Here is a 25760-nt window from a genome sequence, read left to right on the forward strand (position 1 = left end):
GGACACAAAAAACATCCCTTAAGTGATTCTATACTGTTCTCATTCCAGACGTTCACAGATTTCACAAGGGGTTTGGAATGAGCTGGACAGTGTTGTGATCAAGTTAGACAGGGGTGGTTTGGCTCTAGCTGTGTAAAGGAGATTGATGATGTACTGAGAGCTCCAAGTGAACAGAGAACCTAGCCGGCAAGAAAAGGACGGCTATGGAAGGAAAAATAAATGTTCTATTCATAGAAAGGTGGAAATGAAAGAAGGCCTGACTGAGACTGAAAAGTGAGTTGGTTAGGATGAAAACAAGTCAGCAATGGTTTTGTTTTCCCTCTGTGGAAAGGGTTCTACGTGGATCCTAAAAGGGTTCTACCTGGAACCAAAAAGGGTTCTTCAAAGCGTTCTCCTATCGGGACAGCCGAAGAACCCTTTTAGGTTCTACAGTACATAGTGTATGTTCACATAAATTGCAGCCAAGACTGGAATTTTCATTTCATTTCCGTGGCCATACTTCTTTTCATAGATAGATTGCATGTTTGCTCATTTAATTCAAAAGCTACCAACATAATATTTGACAGACATCATTTACCAACTGGGGTCATTTTTACCCCAAGAAGAAACTATTGGAAAAAGCATCAATCACAGCAAAATATCAACTTATATTTTATCAAAACATCATAAACAAATGTATACATGTTATTTGAAACAAAAGATGACCAGAATAGACCGTTATTTTAGCAAAATTACAGTTAATCAGCATATTCTGTCAAACATATATATGCATTTTTCCTTTATAAAATGTGCAGCTTTTTCCAAAGTACAATCTACATTAGTACTAAAAATAACATTTACCGTAATTTAATTATAGTATCATTTCGTTTCTGAATTTTTAAGTAAATGTTAATTGTGTCATATTTATGTGGTCAAAATTATCATATTTTAAAGGGGCAGTACACCAACATTTTAAATATAAAACATTTTATTGACAAAAAGGATTCAATTCACTTCAAAAAGTGATTCTGAGAGACAAAGACCAAAACTATTGCAAAAAGCATGCCCACATCTAAGTCACTACAAACTAAAGTACATAGCACCAAAATATACTTCCAAGTTGCACATATAGAATATTGGAGGATATTATAGGAATTCTGGTATTTATATCACATTTTCAGTAGAATAAGTATTTTTCGGAGAATACACACCAATACAACACTATGTGTACATTTAGAGGGTAGCTGGTTTCTGTATTATAGTTTTACCAAGTATTCATACCACTGACAGACTTTTATCAGCTGTTTTGACAACTAAGCATGTATGTGGTCTTACCTAGTTAAAACCATTTATAATCATAGGCCCTAAAATAACTACATTTTGGAGAATACACACCAATACAGCTCTCTATGTAGATTCAGAGCCTATCCGAGGTCTGTATTTCAGTTCTATCAACTATTGATACCATTGCCAGAGGACTGGCCACCCCTCATAGCCTGGTTCCTCTCTAGGTTTCTTCCTAGGTTTTGGCCTTTCTAGGGAGTTTTTCCTAGCCACCGTGCTTCTACACCTGCATTGCTTGCTGTTTGGGGTTTTAGGCTGGGTTTCTGTACAGCACTTTGAGATATCAGCTGATGTAAGAAGGGCTATATAAATACATTTGATTTGATTTGATTTGATTGCCAGACCTTGTATACCTTTGGCAAATTTTCTATATAAAAGATAAGGTCATTTTGGTTTTGAACACGGTCATATGATGCGTGGTATAGCAAAATTACATCTTAGGAGAGTACATGGGGAGCTCTGCAGATGGTCTGTCTATCTGGTCGAAGTCCCTGATACAGGTCCCCCTCCACCCTCTGGTGGTATGGTTAACAGGTCCCCCTCCACCCTCTGGTGCTATGGTTAACAGGTCCCCCTCCACTCTCTGGTGGTATGGTTAACAGGTCCCCCTCCACCCTCTGGTGGTATGGTTAACAGGTCCCCCTCCACTCTCTGGTGGTATGGTTAACAGGTCCCCCTCCACTCTCTGGTGGTATGGTTAACAGGTCCCCCTCCACTCTCTGGTGGTATGGTTAACAGGTCCCCCTCCACTCTCTGGTGGTATGGTTAACAGGTCCCCCTCCAACCTCTGGTGGTATGGTTAACAGGTCCCCCTCCACTCTCTGGTGGTATGGTTAACAGGTCCCCCTCCACTCTCTGGTGGTATGGTTAACAGGTCCCCTCCACCCTCTGGTGGTATGGTTAACAGGTCCCCCTCCACTCTCTGGTGGTATGGTTAACAGGTCCCCCTCCACTCTCTGGTGGTATGGTTAACAGGTCCCCCTCCACCCTCTGGTGGTATGGTTAACAGGTCCCCCTCCACTCTCTGGTGGTATGGTTAACAGGTCCCCCTCCACTCTCTGGTGGTATGGTTAACAGGTCCCCCTCCACTCTCTGGTGGTATGGTTAACAGGTCCCCCTCCACTCTCTGGTGGTATGGTTAACAGGTCCCCCTCCACTCTCTGGTGGTATGGTTAACAGGTCCCCCTCCACTCTCTGGTGGTATGGTTAACAGGTCCCCCTCCACTCTCTGGTGGTATGGTTAACAGGTCCCCCTCCAACATCTGGTGGTATGGTTAACAGGTCCCCCTCCACTCTCTGGTGGTATGGTTAACAGGTCCCCCTCCAACATCTGGTGGTATGGTTAACAGGTCCCCCTCCACCCTCTGGTGGTATGGTTAACAGGTCCCCCTCCACTCTCTGGTGGTATGGTTAACAGGTCCCCCTCCACTCTCTGGTGGTATGGTTAACAGGTCCCCCTCCACCCTCTGGTGGTATGGTTAACAGGTCCCCCTCCACTCTCTGGTGGTATGGTTAACAGGTCCCCCTCCACTCTCTGGTGGTATGGTTAACAGGTCCCCCTCCACCCTCTGGTGGTATGGTTAACAGGTCCCCCTCCACCCTCTGGTGGTATGGTTAACTTGTTATTATGTCTCCAGAGAAACCTAGATTCAAATAAAGTTCCTATTTATCCAATTACTATAGGCAGAAGTATATATTTTTGGCTGAGGTCAAAATTATCCCAAATTACTTACATTTTTAAATAGTCCATATTGATACAGAAACACTAAACAATTATTTAGATTTGTTAAGAACAAGTTGATTGACAAAGTCATAAAACATTTGAAGAATTTAATAAACAAACTTTGGGCTGTAATAACAAAAATATGCCCCTGGGGTCAAAATGGCCCCAGTTGGTAGCTTAGGAGTTAAAAGACTGATCTATTCTCAGACTGATCTGGAGAGAGTAGAGTACAACTTGACCAAAGAAAAAGAACATTAGAAATTGTTGTCCACAGAACAAACATACTAATTTCCCCATGATACATTTAAATTTAGATTGAATATGAAATACTGTACTGGACAGCCTGGAAACATTGTTATTTATTTCAGATAAAAAATATATGTATCTGGGACATAAATCAACCAGAAAACATATCAGTAATAACATATCCAACAACAATTTCATGGCATGAAATAAGAGTTTCCCTGAAAAACAGAATTGAGCAAAGAGGACCTGAAAATGCATATTAAACACAATCATTACATTATGCATCTTGAGTACTTTCTTAATTCTTTCTGAACTTTCTCAATTTGGAAAGAAATCTGTGTAATTTCACCCACACTTCCAAGAAAATATATGTTAGCCTACACAGTAAAAAAAAAAAGCCAGAAGGAGAAGAAATGTAGCTAATGTGTGAACATTGGTTCACTCAACAATCTTTGCTCACAGTGATATGAATGTATAAAAACTTGTTGAGTGGAATTACTAATTAATGGGTGCCTTTGGAAGGCAACACTGTATGCTGGTTCAGCTATATGCCCAAATGTTGAGCAAACACACAATCCTATTGCAGCCTTACAGTTGTATGGTGAATCAACAAACTCTGCTTAAAAAGTGAGCTGAATTTGAACAAGCTTGTTGTGTAAAATTACAAATGTATGTTTGCTCAAAACTACTCAAACCCATTTCCCAGCATGCTCTATCGCAGGTTGATTTTCAGAATTGTTTGTTTCAATACCTGTGTTTTTTCATTGATTGGTTGATTAATCTTATAATCTTTTGCTACACAAACATAAATAACATATATTTTTCTAAACTAATCCAAGCTGTTAGTAGTCTCAATAATTCATTTTCCATACTCCTACCCTGGCCATCATTCTCAATGCAGTTTGCGGGTAAATAAAGGTTCCAATTGTTGGATATCCTCACTCTGGCTGGATTCTAAAAGGGATTAAACAAAACTTTGCAAGCCAGAATGTGACTTGCAGGCTTAATACAGACTATAAACCAGGAGTTTCAGGCCACTGTGTTAGGGTGTAACTAGGCCCTCAAAGAAAAGCCTTATGATGTATGTAATGTATTGTCATAAAGAGTTTCATTTTACACTGGGAAATATGCAAACAATTGTATGTTGAATCAACTGGAATGCTATTTTGTTGAGCAAACTCACAATCATGTTGCAGCTGGAAGCCTTACAATAGTACATTGAATAAAAATAACTACAGTGTACTTTATGGTCTAATTATTTTTCACCATCTCTCATTAATCTCTCTTTCCTTTCCCTCCTCCCTCTGCATTCCTCTCACTTTACCCCTACCTCTCCAACTTCTCAAGTCCAGCCTTCCGTTCCTATTTATTTACCCTCCCACCATCCCTCCTCTTCCCCTCTACGCTTCGTACTCTCTCACTCTCTTCTTCCTGTTGCCTTCTACGTTTCTGTGCGTTTTTAGAACCTTTTCTCTTTCCTCCCTCCCGTCTACCGCACCATTCCCTGCCCCTCCCCTGGCTTTTATACTATTTCGCGGGAATCTCTTTAAATTCCGTATCCCACTTCTAAAAAAAAATAAGCTCTCTTAACTTTTGATTTCTTTGGCTTATTGGAAAGTATGATGTCAAGGCAATGCCCCATCTGAAATGCCATCCAGTGCGTCTCTGGACGCCTGAAGCAGCACATAGATTTGGTAAAGGCGATTTTCTGTTATTTTCTCTAGTATTGAAAGAGGGGACAGAGGGTGTGTAGCCCGCTGTGATATACGCCAATACAGTCCTGTGGTCACTGGTCTTAACCAATGATTGAATGGTTTTAACCTGAGAATCAACAGTTGATCTCCAGTCTGCTTTCAACGTCCAGCTCCACGGGAACTGTCACCGGTGAGTTACGACTTTTATTATCGCCTGTATTCAGAAGTCAGGAGAGATCTTCGAAGTGCTGTGAGTTGTGGTCCTTTAAATTGAATCATTGTAGGTTTATTGACTATTTATTTTTGTATTATTTCTAGTAAATTCTGACTGGGCTAATGCATTTTTTCTTCGAGTGAAGTTCTAAATATTTGTCATGAATTAGCCAAGGGATTCAGCAACACGAGACAAATAATATAAAAACTGTTTTGAATGACACTGTTAGAGAAAAACATATAGTTTATTCCTCTGCATCCTCACAGTACCCATCAAGGCAAATAAACTGTTACATGTTTGTTTCCGGTCCCATTAGCCGTTATTTTGCAGTTCGTGGTGAGTTGTTTCTGGGCAAGTTTGAATAGAAGAGATTAGCGTTTTGCGTCATTATTTCAATGAGTCGGTGTGTCTGGACGTTCTCAGATCCTTTTTATATTTATTTAACTAGGCAAGTCAGTTATGAACAAATTATTATTTACAATGACGGCCTACCTCGGCCAAACCCAGACGACGCTGGGCCAATTGTGCGCCGCCCTATGGGACTCCCAATCACAGCCGGTTGTAATACAGCCTGGAATCGAACCAGGGTCTGTAGTGACGCCTCTAGCACTGAGATGCAGTGCCTTAGACCGGTGTGCCACTCGGGAGCCCACCCAAGGACAATAAACTGGTCAACCGGTGCAGAACAACGACCTCCAATTCTGTCTCGCAGCATAATAGGATGTGTGTAACAATGGAGTCAAAATATGTTTAATACTATCATGTCAATCTCATTGAATGTCAGAGCTGATTGCATGGTACACAAAGCTCCTGTCAATTTGAGAGTGCTTACTTTTCCTCAGCCCCTCCCTCATCTTATCAGTCAGGCGTTTTGAAGTCACAGATTTAGCCTTTAAAGCATATTATTGACAAATGTTTGAGAGTTGCAATTGGCAGAGCACAGAGAAGAAACATTTCACCAAGAGTGTGATACTGTCCAGAATGGGAGAAGAATGAGGAAGTTCTGATAATGCAGTGATAATGAGAATCCAGTGGGAGAGATGACGTTGTTATGATGTTTGTTCCCTGGGTAAACTCTGTCCTTGCTCTAGTGTTTGTTCCTCCTCTATTTGGATACATATTATCCATCCGTTCTCTCAGCCTGTCCAATATAACATTATGCACACGGAGAACTTGGTCTCTTGTTAAAGACTCCGTCTAGACCACTGTATTAATCACTCTCTTTTCCCCCTCAGGATGACGCAAGAGGGACTCTCCCATTGAATTCACTCCTGGAGAATAGTCATGATGGTGTCAGAGACAGGGTGGATTCTCTTCTGCCTCTTTCTACTGGGGGAGAGAACAGCACGTAAGGGAAACAAGACATTTACATTTTAGTCACTTAGCAGACGCTCTTATCCACATATCGCGGTCATAGTAAGTACATTTTCCTCAATAAAGTAGCTGCCAGCAAAGTCAGTGCTATTGGGGGGTGGGGGGGTCAAGTACGAGTTCATGAAAGGCCATTTTTATTTATAATTTTAAAAAATGGTGGGGGGGGGCTGTGGGATTCTATAAGATATTCTTTGAAGAGGTAGGAGACAGTTATAGAGGTACTGTTAATTCTACGGGATGTTTCCATACTGAATAGTACAACTTCACTACTTTCTCTCAAAAGTACCACCCAGAGTGACTCTGCTTTCAAAGAGCTATGTGTCAAAGGTCAGATTTTGGTTTAGCAAAGTGAAAGTGGAATATTCAGAGACGTAAAAAAAAATAAAAAATGTAAAGTTCAGTCAGGGGGCACTCCCCAGTTAGCTCTGTTCAGTCCGAGAACAACAAGCTGTCTTTTAGTAATAGTGGGCCAACAGCCACTGACTGGAAGAAGAGAGCAAGAACCAGAGACAGACTGAGACGTAGACAGAGAGGCTGAGTGAGAGGGCTCGTCTGGGACCAGAGCAGTCGAGTGGAGCACTAGTGTGTTTATGTGGCGGATTGACAGAGACTTGTTGCTCCTGTTTGTCAGTGAGAGCAGAGAGTCTGCTGCTGACCCCGTCCATCCTGCCTATTACCAAACCTCATACCAAGTTCAGATGGTCTCTCTGTGTTGTCTTTTTCAGGGACATCAAGTGTTTTATTTTTCATTTTATCTCTCCCACCAGAGACCCAATCTATATGAGTTTGTCCTCAATGTTCCCTGTAAACAGAGTATACAGCCGTAGCTCCATTTTGAGTGACATCTAGTTGTCTTTGCAACTGTGCAGTTGACTGTGGGGAACTGCAGTGCTCTCTGTCTCCAGCGGGGGAGCATCACCCTGTGCAGGGGCTGTTGGAGCGCTTTGAGGCCGGCCCGGGCTGTGCAGCCAGAGAGAGCGGGGAGAAAGAGACCCATGTGATCGCTGTGGGGAGAGGGACACGCAGCCCTGACAAACAGGTGCTCCCTCTCTGTTCCTCACAGTAGGACACACCCACACCCACAATCACTCCCAATACGCTGTGCCTCCCTGCCCTGACCCCCTCTCTTCCCTTCTAGGTGACTGTGCTCCTGAGACCCCTGTCTCTGACTAATCCCCCCCGTCAAACCCTCATCCTGGTACTGAGCTCCAAGAAACCAGTGCGCTGGTGGCTGGAGGCTGAGAGACTACCCCCGGATCTGCCTGTACTGGTGCAGGTCAGTCTGTGCGTGCGTGCTCGTGTGTGGTGTGTGTGTGTATCTCTTTTAGTCATTCATCTGTCATTCACCCCCAAAAAAACACAGTTTTGATGAGAGTATTTGCTTCCTCCCGTGAGGAACTGATAAAAGTACTGACCCCTCCAGTGTGTTTGTGTGTATGTCTGTGCAAGTGTGTTGTTTTAGAAACATAGGCCCCCACATATGAATGTTTCTATTACTATGTGTTATCATGTCTCTCTCTGTAACCACCGTTTCCCCCCTTTGCCCAGGTCTCTCCTAACTCTACAGTGCAGCCCTACAGTCTAACAGTGCAGGTGCAGCCTGTGCCCTCTCTGCCTTTCCGTCCGCGGGCTTTGCTGCGCTGGGCAATGCATCGCCATGGCTCCCTGTCCTCCCTCACACACACAGCCAGTGCCAACCGCGTCTACGTCCGCGTGGGCGAGGGTGAGCCAGCCCCACACACACACACACATACAACTAATACACGACTCTGGTCTTTCTGACCTCTCTCCCTCTCCAACCAAGTCTCCCCTCTGCCTTCCAGATACCACCATGCCCCGCGTGTGCCAGCTGCAGTCTCTGTTCCTGTCACACAACTACCTGACCTCTGACTTGCAGCCACAGGAAGTACAGGGCTGTGCCCTAGGTGGCGGAGGCGACCCAGAAGTGCATGTCATCAAGCTCCATTCAGCAGGGTCAGGGCTTTGTGGGTAAGTTTAGGACGTCTCCAGCATGTGAAGAAAATCATGTGGAGAATATCAATCTCTGAAGCTGTTCAAGTAATATAATGTTGAGCTATTGAGTTATCCCTTAATCATTTTATAAGCATTTTCTCCCTGTCTATGCTATTCAGTGACCTGTCTCTTCCTCTATCCCAGCTCTCTGCAGGTGGAGGTGACTATTTCTCTGGTGCCCCCAGTGGCCAATGCTGGGTGGCACAAGTTGGTGCTGATCCTCAGTAGTGCCGTTCCAGTCAACTGGGCTCTCACAGTCCCAGGGCTCCGGGGACACATCTCTGTCTATGTGAGGACCCTGTCCACTAAAACCTGACACATTATGGTATTTCTCTTATCATGTGGGCTAGAATGGGTCCTTCACCTGTTCTGGAGTTTGGTATAAAAGTCATAAAATGGTTATAAGTAAAAAATAATGATGAAATGGACAAAATAGCTAAATCAATTAAAGGAGCAATACAATCATTGAGTGAAGGCCAAGCTAAACGTGATTTCAAAACCTCAACGTGAGTTCAAAATATCAATGGACATATCTCTCAGGTAATCTTGTTGTTAAATAAACACATTCAACTTGGCTTTGACAGCGTTTGTCAGGTTATCTTGTAACACAAACATCCCATTTATGCATTTTTTTTGACCATTTCTCTATCTCCCTTGTTCTTTCCTCTCAGTCCTCCAACAGCGTGTCCCCACTCTACCCTCCGGAGCCTGGCCTGACACTGACTAGCATGCTCACCTCTGACCTCTCTACCACCCATGACCTTTTGAGCTGGGCCAATCAGAGTGGCTTTCCCAAAGTGGCCTCATACACAGAGGCTGACCTGGCCAATCACTTTGTGATCAGACTGGCTGGGGGAGGGACAGGTCAGGACCTGTGTGTGTCTCTTGTGTCCCTCATTGTGTGAGTGAAGGTGATGGTTTATTTTGTGTTTCCTAACAGTGTGTTTGTGTTGGTGTTTCTCCTGATTAATTATGTTGTCTCCCTATATTGAAGGTCATGTTATCCCTAAAAAGGTGCTGTTCTGTGTGTTAGCACACCTCTCTCTATTTCTCTCCCTCCACACAGAAGGTGGCCCCCCTGTGCGTATGCTGGATGGCAGGCCCCCTTGGGTCCAGGAGCACAGGCTGAGACAGTGGCTGAGTGAGGGAGGTGGAAGGACCAGTGGGGGCTGGGAGGCCGTCAGTGTGCAGTGTCAGGACGGACGACTCAACGTGGCCGTGGACAGACACATTCTGCAGGTCACTTTCGCTATGTGGTTGTACTGGTAGTTTAGCGTGTTAGTGAGGTTATGGTTGTACTGGTAGTTTAGCGTGTTAGTGAGGTTATGGTTGTACTGGTAGTTTAGCGTGTTAGTGAGGTTATGGTTGAACTGGTAGTTTAGCATGTTAGTGAGGTTATGGTTGTATTGGTAGTTTAACGTGTTAGCGTGTTAGTGAGGTTATGGTTGTACTGGTAGTTTAACGTGTTCGCGTGTTAGCGAGGTTATGGTTGTACTGGTAGTTTAGCGTGTTAGTGAGGTTATGGTTGTACTGGTAGTTTAGCATGTTAGTGAGGTTATGGTTGTACTGGTAGTTTAGCATGTTAGTGAGGTTATGGTTGTACTGGTAGTTTAACGTGTTAGCGTGTTAGTGAGGTTATGGTTGAACTGGTAGTTTAGCATGTTAGTGAGGTTATGGTTGAACTGGTAGTTTAACGTGTTAGCGTGTTAGCGAGGTTATGGTTGTACTGGTAGTTTAGCGTGTTAGTGAGGTTATGGTTGTACTGGTAGTTTAGCAGGTTAGTGAGGTTATGGTTGTACTGGTAGTTTAGCATGTTAGTGAGGTTATGGTTGTACTGGTAGTTTAACGTGTTAGCGTGTTAGTGAGGTTATGGTTGAACTGGTAGTTTAGTGTGTTAGTGAGGTTATGGTTGTACTGGTAGTTTAGCGTGTTAGTGAGGTTATGGTTGAACTGGTAGTTTAGCATGTTAGTGAGGTTATGGTTGTACTGGTAGTTTAGCATGTTAGTGAGGTTATGGTTGTACTGGTAGTTTAGCGTGTTAGTGAGGTTATGGTTGAACTGGTAGTTTAGCGAGTTAGTGAGGTTATGGTTGTACTGGTAGTTTAGCGTGTTAGTGAGGTTATGGTTGAACTGGTAGTTTAGCGTGTTAGCGAGTTAGTGAGGTTATGGTTGAACTGGTAGTTTAGCATGTTAGTGAGGTTATGGTTGAACTGGTAGTTTAGCGTGTTAGTGAGGTTATGGTTGAACTGGTAGTTTAGCGTGTTAGCGAGTTAGTGAGGTTATGGTTGAACTGGTAGTTTAACGTGTTAGCGTGTTAGTGAGGTTATGGTTGAACTGGTAGTTTAACGTGTTAGCGTGTTAGCGAGGTTATGGTTGTACTGGTAGTTTAGCGTGTTAGTGAGGTTATGGTTGTACTGGTAGTTTAGCGTGTTAGTGAGGTTATGGTTGTACTGGTAGTTTAACGTGTTAGCGTGTTAGTGAGGTTATGGTTGAACTGGTAGTTTAGCATGTTAGTGAGGTTATGGTTGTACTGGTAGTTTAACGTGTTAGCGTGTTAGTGAGGTTATGGTTGTACTGGTAGTTTAGCATGTTAGTGAGGTTATGGTTGTACTGGTAGTTTAACGTGTTAGTGTGTTAGTGAGGTTATGGTTGTACTGGTAGTTTAGCGTGTTAGTGAGGTTATGGTTGAACTGGTAGTTTAGCGTGTTAGCGAGTTAGTGAGGTTATGGTTGAACTGGTAGTTTAGCATGTTAGTGAGGTTATGGTTGAACTGGTAGTTTAGCGTGTTAGTGAGGTTATGGTTGAACTGGTAGTTTAGCGTGTTAGCGAGTTAGTGAGGTTATGGTTGAACTGGTAGTTTAACGTGTTAGCGTGTTAGTGAGGTTATGGTTGAACTGGTAGTTTAACGTGTTAGCGTGTTAGCGAGGTTATGGTTGTACTGGTAGTTTAGCGTGTTAGTGAGGTTATGGTTGTACTGGTAGTTTAGCGTGTTAGTGAGGTTATGGTTGTACTGGTAGTTTAACGTGTTAGCGTGTTAGTGAGGTTATGGTTGAACTGGTAGTTTAGCATGTTAGTGAGGTTATGGTTGTACTGGTAGTTTAACGTGTTAGCGTGTTAGTGAGGTTATGGTTGTACTGGTAGTTTAGCATGTTAGTGAGGTTATGGTTGTACTGGTAGTTTAACGTGTTAGTGTGTTAGTGAGGTTATGGTTGTACTGGTAGTTTAGCATGTTAGTGAGGTTATGGTTGAACTGGTAGTTTAGTGTGTTAGTGAGGTTATGGTTGTACTGGTAGTTTAGCATGTTAGTGAGGTTATGGTTGTACTGGTAGTTTAGCGTGTTAGTGAGGTTATGGTTGAACTGGTAGTTTAGCGTGTTAGTGAGGTTATGGTTGAACTGGTAGTTTAACGTGTTAGCGTGTTAGCGTGTTAGCGAGGTTATGGTTGTACTGGTAGTTTAGCATGTTAGCCTGTTAGCGAGGTTATGGTTGTACTGGTAGTTTAACGTGTTAGTGAGGTTATGGTTGAACTGGTAGTTTAGCATGTTAGTGAGGTTATGGTTGAACTGGTAGTTTAGCATGTTAGTGAGGTTATGGTTGTACTGGTAGTTTAACGTGTTAGTGAGGTTATGGTTGAACTGGTAGTTTAGCATGTTAGTGAGGTTATGGTTGAACTGGTAGTTTAGAATGTTAGTGAGGTTATGGTTGAACTGGTAGTTTAACGTGTTAGCGTGTTAGTGAGGTTATGGTTCAACTGGTAGTTTAACGTGTTAGCGTGTTAGCGAGGTTATGGTTGTACTGGTAGTTTAGCATGTTAGCCTGTTAGCGAGGTTATGGCATACTAATACCAATATACTGCATGTAGACCTACAGTGTATTGTAGGTTCTTATGATGGTACTTAGTGTAGTTTTTGTGATGCTCTCTTTCACACAGACCCTGTCTCTCCCGGTGTCGGAGGTGACACTGCGGGATCCTCAGTGCCTGGCCCAGTCCAACAGCAGCCATTTCTTATTGGCATTCCCGGTCATTTCCTGTGGGACTGAAGGGCTGCTGCAGGGAGAGCCCAGAGGGGTGCAGTACAAAAATGCGGTAAGACAGAGAGGTGGTTTTAAGGGGTAAAATATCTGCAGAGAACATTTCAACATGTTTTGTGAAATGTTTCTGCAATGTTTTTGTCTCACCAAAATGGAGTCCAAAATGGTAATGGAACCATGGGTCTGAGTGCAGCCATTTACAAGTGATTCTGCGCTAAACACAGTCAGCAGAAAGAGAAAGAGCTGTGTAATTTGGATATCCGGCAGCCTCATCAGAGAGGCAGATCTGATGGGGAGATGGAGCAGGGATGGGCTTCCCTTAGGTGGGGAGAGGGAGAGGGACACGGATGTCACTATGGAGCCCCTCACTGTGTCTGTGTCTCTGTGTCTGTATCTGTGTGTGAGATTGAGAGAGATGGCGAGAGATGCACAGTAGAAAGGCAGAGGACGAGAGAATAGAGTAGAAGAGCAGTGCTGTAATTGTGTTGTTGTTGGTTAGTGTGATCTGAAGGGCCCCTGAGGTTGTGTAAGTAGTCTGTCTTATCTCCCCCAGGCGCCACTTGGGTGACCTAGGTCAGAGTGTCCGGAACACTGCTGATCAGCCTGAGTGTAGCTAGGCCTGGAGACGAGAGTGTGGGAGCAGGGGGCTGGGTAGTGGGAGTGGTGGAGGTCTGGGAGGAAAGGGAGCAGGAGAGGAGGGAGGCAGTGAGACAGACATGTAGCATGTGAATGAACTAGGATCTACTAATATATCTACTGACCTCTCACTGACCTATCTGCTCTAGTGTTTCAACTCTTACAGTACATGACTTGTCATGTTTGTGTCTATCCATCCTCTCAGGTGTTGCTATGGAGAAACAAGCCTCTGGTTGCCGTGGGCAATGAGACAGACGAGGAGCCCACAGAGTGGACTCCACTGGTCATACATGTGAGATGATACAGGTTGTGTGTTTGTGTGTGTGGTCCAATTTCACTCCATATTAGTGTGTGTTTGTTGTGTGTGTGTGAGACAGAGACATGTATATCTATGCTTGTCCTTATCATTCCATACATCTCCCTCTTCCATTGTCCTCTAAGTTCAGCTGTTTGGCTGCAGTCCCCAGTGTCCCAAGCCTTCCTGTGGAGCAGCCCACTCTGCAGGGGCCGGGGCCTCTCCCAAGGGCCAGGGCCGGCCCACTGGTCTCACTGCAGCTGTTTGTTACAGAGGGCTATGAGCAGAGGCAGACCGGTCCTTGTGCCATCACCGCTGACAACCGTGTCTATGTGGAGGTCAGTTTGCCTAGCTATGTGTGTGTGTTTAATTGTGTGCCTGTCTGCCTGTCTGCCTGTCTGCCTGTCTGCCTGCCTGCCTGCCTGCCTGCCTGCTGATGTAGCTCCTGCTGCAAATGCTACTTGTGTTTCTCCCTCTGCTAGTCTTCTACAGTATCAGCTGCCTCAAGCCCTGAGCAGACTTCCAGAAGGCTATTATAATCACATCTAGATATGTCACAATAAGTCCTTTCTATGTAGCCCTGCTATTACAGCACTAGAGCACAGCAGGTTGTAACAGAGTACTACAAATTACAGTACTAGTGTAATTACAATTCTTATTACACTCTACTTACAAAATATCAACTCAGTAATAAGACCGTGGTAAAGTAATGTGTTACCCATATTTTCTCTGACTGTTTTTGCCAAGCTTTCCGCCAAGGGGGCCCTCGGTGGGGGTGTGGAGGTGCGGTCCTGCATGGTGTCTCCCCTATCAGACCCCCGTGTGTCCCCTGGCTGGTCAGTCATTAGAGACGGCTGCTCCACTGACTCCTCACTGACACTCAGCAACATGACACATGGCCAAGAGGATGAGGAGGAAGAGGAGGATGATGAGGAATATTATGAAGAGGAAGAGGAGGTACCTAGAGGCCTGTCGTTCAGGCATCCAGGAAGGGCTTTGAGGAACAAAGCAGGATTGAGAAAAGGGGAACACGGTGGGAAGAGGGGACGAGGAGGACGAGCCAAAAGGAAGGAGAGCGATGGAGGAATGGGAGGAGAGGAGGAACAGATACACAGGCTGAGGTTCAGTTTTGTCCTTCGGCCCATCTACAACAACTCTGTCCAGTTCCTGCACTGTCGCATCCGTCTGTGTGGCCCTGAGTCAGTGACCCAGGGGCCTCCAACGGCCATAATACAGAGTGGCTGTCCGAATCCCTGGGGCCTCCGTATCCCTGCCCTCGTATCTAAACTACCCAGCCAACAGGTACAGTACATGTTGTATATTCATAATGGCTAGTAGTATTAATGACTAATAGTAATGACTTGTCCTCACACCCCCTGCAACAAAAAAAGCACCATTCTGCACTAACTGTCATTTTTATTCAGACATTTGGAATAACACAAATAAATAATCATAACATTTAAAACAATATAAATATAAAAATATATACAAAAATATCACAAAGAAGTAACGAAGACGAATAGAACCAAATTTGTGTTGATTTGGCACTCGAGCGTCACTACATTACCCATCCCCCAACACTGTCAACCAAGAGTCAAGACTACATTACCCATCCCCCAACACTGTCAACCAAGAGTCAATACATTACCCATCCCCCAACACTGTTAACCAAGAGTCAATACATTACCCATCCCCCAACACTGTTAACCAAGAGTCAATACATTACCCATCCCCCAACACTGTCAACCAAGAGTCAATACATTACCCATCCCCCAACACTGTCAACCAAGAGTCAATACATTACCCATCCCCCAACACTGTCAACCAAGAGTCAATACATTACCCATCCCCCAACACTGTTAACCAAGAGTCAATACATTACCCATCCCCCAACACTGCCAACCAAGAGTCAATACATTACCCATCCCCCAACACTGTTAACCAAGAGTCAATACATTACCCATCCCCCAACACTGTCAACCAAGAGTCAAGACTAAACCAATTCTCCTTGGTGGTGTGCAGACTGGTTTTATATTATTCTTAACCATTTCAATCCAGAAAATAATGCAACAATATGTCTGTGAAACTATATATTCACAGTATTATGAATGAATTGTGGTTTATTTAGTAGCATTTCGTAGTGTGACTGATTTTACTAATTGCATTAGTACTGTAGAAAGTTTTAGAGGTGCGCTATTTGATAGATTCTCCCGCTCCCCCTACCTCAGGCTTCCAGTTGGGAGACCTGAAGTCAACCTACCCTGCCCCCCTCCCCATCTCGTACTGAGTGGAAGACCTTCCCAGACAGTAGCCTGCCTAGCTCACAAACTAGAATCAGGGCGCTCACTCCGACAAGGTTAATTGATCCACAGTCCCACACGGTGACATGATATTATTGACGTGACGTGCAAATGAGCGATAGAAAACCGATCGTGCAAATGTCACCATTCCGATTTTTTTTGTGCGGGCACCCCGTGCCGCTCACTGGAAAATGTCGCCCTGGGTGGCTGCCCATGTTGCCTATACCTAAATCCGCCACTGCTTGTTCTCCTCTCTCTTCTCTCTGTCAGTGTGAGTACAGAAACTTCTCCAGACCCATGCTGGTCTATCAGCCTGTTGGTGTGGCCAGACAGCTGGCGCCACCTGCAGGTGAGTAGTAGATGGTTATTGGTGGTGTGGTCCACCTCCTCATTACATGGGCCTGAAGTAATTTACTTTCACTCTGTGTAAAAGGGTGTTTCTCTCTTCTTATCCAACTTTCTCTTTCTCTCTCTAGGTCAGAGAGGTCAAATGCCCAGTGTGTCTCAGCTGCCCAAGCCTATCCCAGCCCACAGCAGTAAGTAACTGTAACTTTAACCCTAGCCTCAACCCTAACCGTAGCTTCATGTCCACACCCTGGTTCAACCCTAACCCTAGTGGTTCAACCCTAACCCTAGTGGTTCAACCCTAACCCTAGTGGTTCAACCCTAACCCTAACCCTAGCCTCAACCCTTACCCTAGCTTCATGTCCACACCCTGGTTCAACCCTAACCCTAGTGGTTCAACCCTAACCCTAGTGGTTCAACCCTAACCCTAGCCTCAACCCTTACCCTAGCTTCATGTCCACACCCTGGTTCAACCCTAACCCTAGTGGTTCAACCCTAACCCTAGTGGTTCAACCCTAACCCTAGCCTCAACCCTTACCCTAGCTTCATGTCCACACCCTGGTTCAACCCTAACCCTAGCAGTTCAATCCTAACCCTAGCCTCAATCCTTACCCTAGCTTCATGTTCACACCCTGGTTCCACCCTAACCCTAGCTTCATATTCACACCCCAGTTCAACCCTAACCCTAGTGGTTCAACCCTAACCCTAGCCTCAACCCTTTATTTATTTATTTTATTTCACCTTTATTTAACCAGGTAGGCAAGTTGAGAACAAGTTCTCATTTAACCCTAACCCTAGCTTCATGTTCACACCCTGGTTCAACCCTAAACGTAGCCTCAACCCTAACCCTAGCAGTTCAACCCTAACCCTAGCCTCATTCCTAACCCTAGCAGTTCAACCCTAACCCTAGCCTCATTCCTAACCCTTGCTTCATGTCCACACCCCGGTTCAACCCTAACCATAATATCAACTCCCAGATGTTCCTACATGTGTTTATTATCACAACAGTGCTAGTAACTTGGATTTGGCTTAACTACTACTTTTCCCTCCCATGTTTTTGTCACCCAGTCTCAGGGGTAGACACAGGCTCAGTGTTGGGGATTGTGTTTGTTGCTTTCCTTCTGGGCATCAGCCTGATGGGGGCGCTGTGGTGCATCTACTCTCACACAGGTAACCACACAGGACAGTTCCTAAAGTCTATCCTGGACCAAAGGCCAAAATACTGAGCTATACCACCATATTCACAAATGAACAGAGAACATTCTATACCTGCTGCTACTGTTTATTATCTGTCACTTTATTTCTAGTTATATGTACATATCTACCTCAATTACCTCGTACCCCTGCACATCGACTCGGTTCCCCTTATATATAGCCAAGTTATCGTTACTCATTCTATTATTTCTCTATTTTCCTTTCTCTCTGCTTTGTTGGGAAGGGCTGTTAGTCTACACTGTTAGTGTAGACTGTTAGTCTACACCTGTTGTTTTTTCGAAGCATGTGACGAATAACATTTGATTTGACCTAGTGTAAGAGAAGATACTATACTGGGCTTATTCACCATGTATAAATGTTAGTGACACACTTGACATGTGATTGGTTGCAGGGGCTCCTCCACCAACCAGAAGAGGGGGCTTGATGGAGAATACTAACCCTGCCTTAGACTCTTCCAACAGCTCTGTGTAGAGGTGAGATGGAACGTGAGCAACACACACAGCAGCTGGGGGACCACAAAGTAAAGAGAATGTCAAATTTAGACTAGTATTCTATAGACTTATCATGGTGGCACTAGCGCCCTTTGTGAATTAGTCAACCACCTGCAGATTGCAATAGTGATATCTCGTATCATGTTTAAGAAATACAATATTATCATTCTCTATCTCATTTTCAGTGTTTCCTCTGGTAAATCTGAGACCGAGGGTAAAGTGGGACAGAAGATGAAACACCTGGTGTGTGTCTGTGAGTGTGTCAGACCTGGGGTGAAATACATGCATATTTAAGTATTTGTTATTTAAATACTTATTTTCCTTGTATTTTCAAATAATGCCGTATTTTAATATTTGTATTTGAAAATACACTTGTCTGTGTAGTTGAGCATTTCCAAATTCATTCCAATATTTAAGTACTGAAAAATATCCAGATTGTCACGGTTGTCGTAAGGATCAGACCAAAACGCAGCGGGAATATGTATACTCATCTTCTTTTTATTTTGAAGAAGGAGAAACAAATAAATACGTATACACACAAAAAAAAAACGAAACAGTCCTGTCAGGTGCACAAACACTAAACAAGGAACAACTACCCACCAAATCCCACAGAAAAACACCCCTCTTAAATAGGACCTTCAATTAGAAGCAACGAGGAGCAGCTGCTTCCAATTGAAGGTCAACCCTATAAACTAAACATAGAACATAGAAATATACTAACATAGAACATTAACCACAAACCACAAACCCCGAAACACATAAAACAAACACCCCTCTTACATAAGAATATAGCCCAACAAACCCCAAAACACTCTAAAAAAACACGTCCTGACCAAATTACAATAACAAATAACCCCTTTACTGGTCAGGACGTGACATAGATACTTACATTGAAATGTCTTTGAAAGTAATTGAAATACCCTAAATAGTCTTTGAACCCAGGTGTGTGTGTGTGTGTGTGTGTGTGTATAAATACATATACACTGAGGATACAAAACATTGAGAACACCTGCTCTTTCCATGACATAGACTAACCAGGTGAATCCAGGTGAAAGCTAAGATCCCTTATTGATGTCACTTGTTAAATCCACTTCAATCAGTGTTGGTGAAGGGGAGGAGACAGGTTAAAGAAGGATTTTTAAGCCTTGAGACAATTGAGACATGGATTGTTTATGTGTGAAATTCAGAGAGTGAATGGGCAAGACTAAATATTTAAGTGCCTTTGAACGGGGTATAGTAGTACCCCGGGGGGTGTGCAACTCAATATTAGGAAGGTGTCTATAATGTTTTGTATACTTGGTGTACACATGCTTGAAGCAATGAGATGTGTAAATGTCTGAAAGACTGAGACTTCATGAATGTCTACAGGTACATGGCCAAAGCAACTCCTCAAAGTGTTGGACGAAATACTAGTCAGTGCATTTGATCCATTATACTGTATCTACAATGTCATAACCAGGGCTCATAGAATGGATGGTGTGACTACTGGCTATAGGACGAGCATCAATCTGAACCTAGTCTAATGTTACAACAGAAACAAGCACTACAGTTTAAAGAGGAGGAACACATGAAGTCAAATATATGTCATGAGTAGAATATGTGTGAGGGGAATTGCCATGATCCAGATCCTTATTGTATATATCTATGTTGTAATTGTGACCCTTTGTTTGATATTGTCTGTGCTGTTGCTATTTAAATTAAATATCTGTGACAGTTTTTGTGTTTTATCTTCAAATAAAGTGCGGGTGAGAACAATGAATGACGCCCCAGAAATTCTAAACTTAAACAGAGTATTTCATTTTTTATATCTAAATCCCTTTTAATATATACTCGTGCTGACCAGGCTGTGACACTGAAAATATACAGTCACGTTGTGGAGCATCATTTCAACATAATCATTGTCTCTCTCTACTCGTACTGCAGTCAAAGACATGATGTTTCACATGTTCCTCATGGCCTGAATGTATATTATTATCTCCTTGGGTGGGCTGCCACAGTGAAGTGAAAATGGCAGCTTCATTCATACATCAACAATGGGAGCTACAATTGCAACGGCTCTCTGAGGAAAATGGCCAATTACAGTGGGAAATAGGGGTTTGCTTTGTCACTCTACAAAGCACCTTTTTTGAAATAAGGTGTCTTTTAGACATACAGCACAGTAGAGACCAGAGCCTTATGGGCTGGATTCAATCCGTAGCGTTAAAGCGTGACTGACATTTAAAGGCAACGTTTCCGCGTTGGCGCAGACAACATTCATGGTAAACGTTGCATATGTTGGCTCAATCGAAAATAACCTTTACATTTCAACCGGCTACAACGCTGATCTTCTGCGATATGGATGGAATCCAGCTCGTACACTATATATGACATTGCTAGAGATGTTAACAAAGTGATCAGGTCCCCTCAAGGCACTATTGAAATGGTCAACCTGAAAAGCTGTGCGCGAAAGCAAATCCACAAAAACAAATGCCCAAATAACTTGAACACAAGTAATGTGCTTAGCCTCAGTCACTGATCAAAGTACCATATAAAAACAGAACTGCAAATACCGGTCAACAATCTCTATACAAAGCACTCATTCTTGTGCTACATACAGTACTTGTGTAACACAAATCTCCATTATACCCATGGCCTCAGCTCTGTGTGTACATGCTGTTAAGAAAACATTGCGTCTCCTGGTGGCGCTGTAGGTCCAGTCTGCGCTGGAAGCTGCTTTGGCAGTGCGTGCAGCTGAAGGGCCAGTAGCTGCTGTGTTTACGGCTGTGGGTGATGAGGTTGGAGCTCTGGCTGAAGGCCTTGCCACACACCTGGCACACATGGGGCTTCTCACCTGAGACAGACAGGGACAGACAGCAGGACAGACAGCAGGACAGACAGGGAATTCAAGAAGAGAGATACTCTGTGACAGCAGCCAGTGTGTAGGGCAGATTCCTAACTTCAGATGTAAGTGACCTTTGCACAATGTGTATGTCAGTTGTACTATAATGTACACACACCAGCTGACCTATGTTCAACACACACTATGCTCATTTGTGTATGTGTCCTTACAGTGTACCTCCCCGCACCTCAAATCAAATAAAATACATTTGTATTGGTCACATACACATAGTTATCAGATATTAATGCGAGTGTAGCGAAATGCTTGTGCTTCTAGTTCCAACAGTGCAGTAATATATAACAAGTAATCTAACAATTCCCCAACAACTACCTAATACACACATCTAAAGGGATGGAATAAGAATATGTACATATAAATATATGGATGAGCGATGGCCGAGCGGCATAGGCAAGATGCAATAGATGGTATAAGATACAGTATATACATATACCTGTGTGTATGAAGGTGTGTTTCTTCATGTCTGACTTCTGGTGGAACCTCTTGCCACAGTACTGGCAGGGGTAGGGCCTGGTGTCAGAGTGGATGAGCAGGTGGGTGGACAGGGTGGAGGAGCGCTTGAATACCTTCCCACACTCCTTACAGCTATAGCTACGCTCCTGGAACACAGACATTCACAGAGATGTGGTTAGGATTTTACCATTTAGTATTTTTATATAGTTTGTGTTGGGAAGTGGAGAGACCACCAATGTACTTCTGCCAGATATACCTTTGGTCTTCCGTACATGCCCAGAGCTTGTTTTAACTCGTAGGGGTGCTCTGGGGCTTTGGCTGATGTAGCCAATGGGACTGCATGCACGCATGCACGTGACCTGAGTAAATGAGTCTTCAGTACAGCTCCCGAGGACGAGACCTGAGAAAAGAGAAAGCTAAGAGTAACAGCAGTTGTAGCTCATACTCCCAGAGGTGTCAACCATATTCAACACAATTACCCCTCACAGCCTCTATTCTCACACCAAACTAATCTGCTGTTATGTTATTTTCTGACATGTCACAGAGCCCTGTCGAGTACAATTTCTACCACTCTACTGTCACTCTTGTCTCAGGTCACAAACACCAAACAGTATCTCATTTATTTTATTTTAGTCATGCCTGAAGGGGTTTGCATGGTTTGGAAACACACACTTTTGGTTGATACACCCTATAAGGGTGGATGTGCTGTTCTGATTATATTGTAATTCCTGACCCTTACTGGTTCTTCTTACCTTTTCACAGAGGGGACATGGGCTGGTGGAGTTGAGGTCCATATGTGGCCTGTGGCTCAGTAAGACATGGACCAGTTTCTCCAGCTCCCTCTCTCTGTCAGGGCCCCGGGGCCAGAGTAGGGACCAGGGCAGGGCAGACTCGGAAGGCTCCACACCATCATACCCTCCGGTTTCTGTAGAGTAAGTGGCATACTAGTAGATTGAGTTTGAAATAAAAAAAAGTATTTTTGATTTGATAAAGATAGTTATGACAATCAAATTGAGGCAATGTGAAGTGTTTAACGCGATGGAATACAAATAAATACAAATATCTACATCTACTTATTTATTATTTACAATAAATAGAGTGTAGAGCCATAAAGTCAGGATCAGTCGGGTACCTGCAGACCAGCTGGTCCAGATGTCAGCTGGCGAGGTGCTGTGTGGTCTGGTTGCCATGGCGTCCCAGCTAGGGCAGGGGTAGTCCAGGGTGTCGTTGACCTCTGACCCTGAGCACAGGTTGCCCTGGTCCTCCTGGAAGGGGCTCCGATGTGGGGACCTTACTTCCTGCCACGCCCTGTTCTGCGTGTCATGATGATTTGTATGAGGTTGTGGCTGGTTTGGGTTTGTGTGTCTGGTGCCTTTAGAGAAGCAGGGGGGATGAGATCCTGGTCTCTTACTCTTGACCAGGAATGAGCGAGGCATGACAGAGCTGAGGCAAGGGGAAGGTGGAGAGCGTGAGAGAGATAAATACCTACAGAACAGACAAGAGACGAGGAGTTATTCGAAATTCACTTAACGACAGATTCTTTGACAGTGTTCCTCTGTATTAAAGAACAACAATGAACTAATATTATTTAGAGATTTTTCATTTCATTTTTCTACAAATACCAATGCCCTAAAGACACACGCTGAGTATACCAAACAATAAGAACACCTTCCTAATACTGAGTTGCACTCAATTTGTCGGGGCATGGACTCTATAAGGTGTGGAAAGCGTTCCACAGTTTTGCTGGCCCATGTTGACTCCAATGCTTCCTACAGTTGTGTCCTTTAGGTAGTGGACCATTCTTGATACACACGGGAAGCTGTTGAGTGTGAAAAACCCAGTAGCCTTGCGGTACTTTACACAACCGGTGCACCGGTCACCTACTACCATACCCTGTTCAAAGGCATTTAAATGTTTTGTCTTGTTCATTCACCCTCTGAATGGCACATATAAACAATCCATGTCTCAATTATCTCATGGCTTCTTTAACCTGTCTCCCCCCCTTCATCTACACTGATTGAAGTGACATCGTTAAGGGATCATAGCTTTCACCTGGATTTACCTGGTCACTCTACTGTGTCATGAAAAAAGAACCTGTTCCTAATGTTTTGTACACTCAGTATATTTATCCACAGAATCATTCACCTCACTTACAGAATTTCTGGAGAATGTGAAATGTGTTTGGATCGTAATGACATTTTTCTGCAATTAAGTAATGGACATAAAATAGTTTTGAATTAGAGATAATACATTTTTTGATAACATTAACTTTCATTAATACATTTTCCACGTAATGTAACATAGTCATTCATCAAATTTTTGAAAAATGTATTATCTCTAAAAATTGCTCTGTGAAAATATACAATTACAGATTGGCACACATTTCCACACATCACACTTATAGTAAGCTGTAATGTCACTCATGTTGCTCTGCGTTAGTATTCCTTATCTTCGTATGTCAATGTGAAACACACACACCTGTTGATAAATATTCAGTTAAAATGCCAAAGCCTGTGGTTTGGGTAAAAAATGCATCATGGCCACCTGCACACTGTTTTTAAAAAAACATTTCAAAAGCACGTCTTTCTCTGAGGACTACTCTACTCCGGCATTGTTTTAAAGTCAAGCAATTCAAACTGAAATCTCACGATCTGTTGTGATAAATACATTTGGAGCTTTTTACTAAATAGATCTACATCTCTATAAGTTTTCAAAAGTTTCTAAATATGACATGTGTAACCAAATCATTCATAAAATAGCATACAATCCTACCATACAATGCAATCAAATTACAAATGCAACATATTTCCTTTGCAATTCTCCTAATGATATTCACTATTCTACACATTATCAGAATATATTTTTTACCATTGATCAACTAGCTGTATATTAATAAACGACACAAACTTTTGCAAAAACAATAACCTATTTTGGTCAGTTCTCAGTCAAGCTCAATCCTAAAAATATCTAATATGTTTTATTGCTTGTCAGTTAAATGTATTAAAATGAGTCATATCTGTACTGAATTGATCCTCAAATTCAATAAAAGTCATGCAAAACATTAAACACCAATCTCATATTATAAAGTTGAAATCTGGAGAGAGGCTGAATTCTTTAACTTACCACTTGTATGCACAGTTGAATCTGGAGTGGTTGCTATCTCTTTAGCGTCAGTAACATCCTCTTTTCTTTACCCTCTCACCCAATAACTAATGACATGACAGAAAACAATTGATTTGGTTTGATTTTAAAGTAGTTGCTGAACAAAGGATTGTGGGAAAGCTCAACAAAAAACCCCACCACCCAACCTTTACAAGTGCATTCAAAGTCTATACCTTTCAGTGCACAATTCAAAGCATTTACCTAAAGGCTAGAAATTAAACATGTTAATCTATTAAACTCATGCTGTAACATTAATTTCACTCTTACACACATAATTACAGTATGTGACAATGATGCATAATATTGGTTATTTTTCAAGATTTATTCTAATCTACACCAGAGATTTTCTAATCAGAAATAGTCTATCAGCTAGATAAACAGTTTTTCTTTGTTTTAGTTTTTGATTGAATAAAACAAATCTGATATTCCCAGTTGTTAACCAACTTCTGTAATGGAAACCTGTGCTCGGTGTTCAGCTTGTTGTTTGCATCCTGCTACCATACACCAGAAAGGACCGAGCACACATCCAAACCTGTCCATCTTGGTCTGAGAGTCAATGTTCTATGCTACTAAATCACAGGTAACTTGGAGATACCGGTAGCAACAGTCATACGGAGGGAAGTGTGTACATTAAGGTCACTTGATTGTGTTTAAATACCAAAGTCTCACGTAAAAACAGGGAACTTAATTTAACCATGTAACCTTGCTATGGGAGGTTATTGACACACACATCACTGGTGTCTATGCAGTGTAGAATGTGTATAATACACAACCCACACAACTCTCTTCCTGTGACTGAGGTAATTTAAGTGATCTCCACCACAGAAATAGAAACACTCTCCCACACTTGAACAAAGACGAAAAGAGCTGCTAGAAGATGAAAGGATTTTACTAAACAAGTGAAGTAAAGAAGTGAGATGGCAAAGATAACTGTATTATAGCTGATGTCCATTGAATTACAGTGAAAACTACATTGGAGATCACTGTATGACTCAGCACACGACATCTTAGATTGAAACAGGTCAGAGGCCCTCAGAATAGCCTCAATTAATCTGGGCATGGACTCTACAAGGTGTCGAAAGCGTTTCACAGGGATGCTGGCCCATGTTGACTCCCATGTGAACCATTCTTCATACACACGGGAAACTGCTTCAAAAACCCAGCAGCGTTGCACTTCTTGATGGAAAGCGGTGCGCCTGGCACCTACTACCATACCCCATTCAAAGGCACTTAAATATTTAAATATTCACTCTCTGAATTTCACACATACACAATCCATGTCTCACTTGTCTATAGACTTAAAAATCCTTCTTTAACCTGTCTCTTCCTCTTCATCTACACTGATTGAA

General features: G+C 43.1%; 2 protein-coding genes across 4 annotated transcripts; one reads left to right on the forward strand and one right to left on the reverse strand.

The window, feature by feature from the left end:
* The first annotated feature begins 4557 nt into the window (after positions 1–4557).
* Positions 4558–18433, forward strand: LOC115201371 (transforming growth factor beta receptor type 3). Of its 3 annotated transcripts, none has more exons than XM_029764946.1 (18): positions 4558–5176; positions 6436–6548; positions 7444–7613; positions 7713–7850; positions 8123–8297; positions 8398–8563; positions 8732–8876; positions 9259–9451; positions 9621–9826; positions 12518–12673; positions 13460–13546; positions 13696–13887; positions 14297–14851; positions 16120–16198; positions 16326–16385; positions 17263–17364; positions 17801–17882; positions 18086–18433. In XM_029764946.1, the coding sequence occupies exons 2-17, from the start codon at positions 6485–6487 to the stop codon at positions 17878–17880; spliced, it is 2568 nt and encodes an 855-aa protein (XP_029620806.1). In that variant the 5' UTR covers positions 4558–5176; positions 6436–6484; the 3' UTR covers positions 17881–17882; positions 18086–18433. The 3 variants fall into 3 exon arrangements, with proteins under 3 accessions (XP_029620806.1, XP_029620822.1, XP_029620816.1); XM_029764962.1 differs by having other exon boundaries at positions 4669–5176; positions 9657–9826; positions 18086–18432; XM_029764956.1 differs by having other exon boundaries at positions 4672–5176; positions 9654–9826; positions 18086–18432.
* Positions 18434–19677: 1244 nt separating this feature from the next.
* On the reverse strand, positions 19678–25302 carry LOC115201389 (zinc finger protein Gfi-1b). The gene is made up of 6 exons (XM_029764974.1): positions 24373–25302; positions 22382–22734; positions 22002–22174; positions 21506–21649; positions 21230–21395; positions 19678–20730 (listed from the first exon to the last, which is right to left on the reverse strand). The coding sequence occupies exons 2-6, from the start codon at positions 22683–22685 to the stop codon at positions 20534–20536; spliced, it is 984 nt and encodes a 327-aa protein (XP_029620834.1). The 5' UTR covers positions 22686–22734; positions 24373–25302; the 3' UTR covers positions 19678–20533.
* Positions 25303–25760: the final 458 nt, after the last annotated feature.

This window comes from Salmo trutta, chromosome 1, assembly GCF_901001165.1.
Source record: "Salmo trutta chromosome 1, fSalTru1.1, whole genome shotgun sequence".
Classification (NCBI taxonomy): domain Eukaryota; kingdom Metazoa; phylum Chordata; class Actinopteri; order Salmoniformes; family Salmonidae; genus Salmo; species Salmo trutta.